The sequence below is a fragment of the Emys orbicularis genome, chromosome 1, assembly GCF_028017835.1.
Source record: "Emys orbicularis isolate rEmyOrb1 chromosome 1, rEmyOrb1.hap1, whole genome shotgun sequence".
Lineage (NCBI taxonomy): Eukaryota > Metazoa > Chordata > Testudines > Emydidae > Emys > Emys orbicularis.
In genome coordinates this window covers 364,858,036-364,862,280 of record NC_088683.1, presented here as the reverse complement: position 1 = coordinate 364,862,280, position 4,245 = coordinate 364,858,036, and the positions used below count along the sequence as shown (strand labels likewise).

The 4,245-nt window shown below is 48.8% G+C and overlaps 1 protein-coding gene across 1 annotated transcript; it reads right to left on the bottom strand.

Moving 5' to 3' along the window:
* Positions 1–1,787: 1,787 nt before the first annotated feature.
* On the bottom strand, positions 1,788–2,723 carry LOC135884610 (olfactory receptor 51G2-like). The gene has a single exon (XM_065412036.1). The coding sequence runs from the start codon at positions 2,721–2,723 to the stop codon at positions 1,788–1,790; it is 936 nt and encodes a 311-aa protein (XP_065268108.1).
* Between the last annotated feature and the right edge of the window lie 1,522 nt (positions 2,724–4,245).

Genomic DNA, 4,245 nt, shown 5'->3' with positions numbered 1-4,245 from the left:
TTATCACAGTAAAACCAGGATATATGGTCTCTTTACCGTCTAAACCAGATCTTTGCCTGTCTTGGGGAGAATCTCACAATTCTCCCACTCTTCAAGCTGGGAACAACACCCCATCTCTATAAAATGCTTATCACCAAGCAGGTCCAACTGGACACCTCAGTCCATTCCCTTCGGGTGTTTGTGACCAGAGCTATACAGTCACCCCCAGCCTCCTTAACAGTAGTAGATTTACTGGCAAATCTCACAAAGCATTCGAGAAAGTGGTTTTAAAATACCAGGTAGCTGTCAAATGTCTACACTCATCTATCTCACGTATCACTACAAGCTAAGTTACACAGGGTTTGCTCTGGAGATAGAGAAACAGAACTGGCCCAACTTACATTCTTTTGGGAAGCCAAGGAGCTCTTGGGACCCGGACTAGTTTCCCAGTGTCTCTGAGAGCATCTTCCCATCTGTTTGCCCCTTTCTTGTGGAAGCAGCCTTTGCTGAAACCTGTGTGAGCCTGCGCCCAGTCACCATAGTGCTACGCCATGTCCATGTTTCAGGGCCTAGGTTTGAAGCTCACCTTTGCTCTCAGATTGCTGCCACAGACACCAAGGAGCTGGAGTCTCACGGCGTACCAGAAACCAGCTGTCACAGGAGGCTGTGGTAAGGGGCCTTTTATAGACCAATGTCAGAGGTGTTGCTCTGTGGAACCCTGACATAGCCCTGATCTTAGCGTCTCAGAGTATCTGAGCACCTTGTATGTGTGTATCCTCCTGCCACCACTGTGAGGCAGGGCAGGGCTATTACTGACCTGTGCAGAGGCTCAGAGACAGCCAATGGCTTGGCCATGGTCACACACAGCAAGGGACTCAAACCCAGCTCTCCTGAGTCACAGAGCCGTGCCCAGACCACAGGCCCAGCCTTCCATCCATCTGAGCGGTGACAGGCCTGGCTGGATTCTCTGCAGTGCCAGCAGAGCTCCCCCTGTGATGCAGGCCGCGGGGATGGCCAGGGGTTTGATTCGCTGGCCTGTTCTCCCCCTGCCTCAGCGGAGTTTAGAGCAGCCTGGGGGTTGGGCTGACCTCCACCCATTAGTAACTTCTTCCAAGAGCATGGCACAGTCTAGCCAAGTCCCTGTGGACAGGGGCCACCCCAGAGTGTCCCCTTGGGGCCTGAGGAGTCCTGCAGGTGCGCTGCCCTTCCCTCTGAGGTCCTTGCAATGACTAACTCTCAGCCTGGGATACCTAAAAAAGGAGCTCGCTCTGTGGGGTCAAATTCATTCAGTCTTCTCCAAAACACAAGGTCTCCTAACCCCCAGCCCGATCCTCCTCCTTTACTCAGGAGCCCCCCACCACCCTGCTAGCAGGAGCCAGCATTGGTTCAAACTTCCCACATCCCTATTCCTCTTTTTCCCCTGAGGCCCCACCAGCTGCCCCATCTCTTCCCACTAAGCCCTGCCCCCTGCTCCTCCACTTCGCCCAATGCTCCACCTCCCAGCCAGGCCAGAGTCGGGCCATGGTAAGAGCTGCCCCAGGAGCACAGGTTGCCGTGGGGAAGCCTGGACTCTCCACTTTCCCTGAGTTGTACATCCTGGGGGAGGGGCCTAAAATGTGGAGGGTCTGGGGCTCCTCACAGTGGCTCTGGCTCTCTGGGCAGCTCTTAACACAGCCTGGCTCTGGCTTCCAGCCTCGAGATAGGACAGAGGGAGGGACCTCAGGGGAAGAGGATCCAGGATGGAATAGGTGGCTGTGTTTTTTGTTTCCCGTGTGTCCAGCCCTGGAGACGAATGATGAACTGACCCTTCACTTGACAAATGCCCTGATTATCCTCTGACGAAGGTGTTTGCTTTTCACGCTGTACACGATTGGATTGATCAGGGGTGGGAGCAGCAGGTAGAAATAGCCCAGGACCATTTGAAGCAAGTGAGAAGAGCTGTTACCAAATCTGTGTATCACAGCCAGGCCAATTTCTGGTGTGTAGAAAAGCAGGATGGCACAGAGGTGGGAGACACAGGTGTTCAGGGCCCTCAGGCACTCCTCGTGGGATGCGATGCTCAGCACTGTTTTGAGGATCATCACATAAGAGAGAAAGATGAGCAGCGAGTCCAACCCCACCGTTAAGAGTGTGGTACACAAGCCATAGATGCTGTTGACTGTGATATCCGAACAAGCCATCTTCATGACGTCCTGGTGCACGCAGTAGGAATGGGAGAGGACATTGTCTCGACAGTATCGGAACCGTTTCAGGAGAAAGGGGTATGGGAATGAAGTGGCCACCACTCTGAGCACAAACACCAGTCCCATCTTGGCTATTCTCGGTGGGGTTAAGATGGCAGCATATCTCAGTGGGTTACAGATTGCGATGAAGCGGTCAAAGGCCATCAACAACAGCACGGAGGATTCAAATTTTGCAAACGAGTGGATGAAGAACAGCTGGACAATACAGGCATCGAGGCTGATCTCCCTAGAGTTGAACAAGTATATGCCCAGTATCGTCGGCATGGTGGATAGCGATAAGCCAAGGTCTGTGGCGACCAACATGGAAAGGAAAATGTACATGGGCTCATGGAGGCTTGCATCTGTTTTTATAATTAACAGAATGACTGAATTTCCTACTATCGAAATAACATACATTAAGCAGAAGGGGATGGAGATCCAGAGATGAACATCTTCCTGCCCAGGTATCCCGGTGAGAAGGAACACTGCAGAGTTGAAGTTGGTGTCATTGACAGCTGACATAATGTATTGGGCAGATCCAGGGACTTTTGAACTTTCCTTCCTGAAAGGAAAAAGAACAGGAGACTACATGATATTTAATGAGACATTTTTCTGCTCTCAGTGCAAATATAGAGACTCCCAGGAGCTCAATGAAGATCAGCAAAAACATATTCTTCGATCCAAGGATAGGAAAATAGGCACTGCCAGACTGGATCAGCCCTGCAGTCCATCTACCCACTATCCAGTGGCCAGTTCCAGATGTTGCAGCGGAAGGTGGAAGAAGCCCTGCAATAGGCAGCTATGAATAACCTGCTCCTAAGGAAAGTTTCCCCCTAACACCCACTAGTTAGACATATTTTGTAGTGTGAATCAAGAAAGTGTAGAGCCCTTCCAAGACACTTTTTAAAAAAATCCTCACTTGTTTAATTGGATTTTCTGGTTACCCATATAAACATCCTGTCCCTCTTTGAATCCTGCTAAGCTGTTGGCCCCTTTGATATATTGTTGCTGAGAGTTCCACAGGCTACGTGAGCACTGAGTGATTTTACAATTGTGACCTTCACACAGACACCCTTTCTGGCCCTCCACTTCTGAGTGTTGCCCATTGTACCATGACAGGTGTATAAACACATGGCAAGTGCATGGTGAAAACAGTCATTGCATTTATCTGTCCTGCACTGAAGCTATTTATAAATGTGTTTCATTGCCTCATTATATGTATGTTCTTTATTTGCTCCACTCCTGAGAGTTCAAATTATGTCACTGCCTGTTTGCAGTAGATGGGATAAATTCTTAGGTCCAGGTTTTTAATTCAATAAAATTGACTTCAACCACGTCACTCCAGATTTACATGTGCAATTGTGATCAGAACCGGGCTTGATTAACTTTCCCTTAACTCAGGCTCCCGGTGATACACTCTGACCCCCAGGAATCCCTCCACGGGAAGCTGAAGTGCTTGGCCTGGCCAATGTTGCCTGACTCCAGAGAGTTTGATCATCCTACAAGCTTCCTGTCATCCTCACAGGACCTGCATCCTCTCCCCAGGCAAATGTCTTTAGATATTTTTTGGTAAATTACAAGTTAACAGAGACAGTTACTTCAGCTGGCGGAGGAGGGGATGGTGTCGCAAATGGGTGATTATGCAAACACTAGGTTTACACTAATATCCAGTTGACTATGCATATACTTGAGCCATGCTCCCGTAAGAGAAGATGGCATAAATTACATACACCCACCATTACACTCCCCTTTCAGCTCTTGTCTTTTTTTAAACAGACCAGCAGTTCTGTTCTCTCAGGACTTTTTGGAAAGTCTTGTACAAGTCTTGCAGAGTGATTGAATGCACGACCCTGAATATAAGTGTTAGAAACAACTTCTGGTCAGTTACCAGGAGACAGTATAATACAACTTTTCACTGAACAAAGAGTTAATAGCACAAACCCGTTGCACACAGTATTTGGAATACTTTTGACATACTTTCTAAAGAAAAAACCATTAAGCAGTAAAGAGGGCAGAAATGTTGAAGCCCTCAGCCAGTCAGGAA

Coding starts and splice junctions, on each gene's coding strand:
- LOC135884610 (XM_065412036.1), bottom strand. CDS start 2,723: ATGTCAGCTGTCAATGACACCAACTTCAACTCTGCAGTGTTCCTTCTC.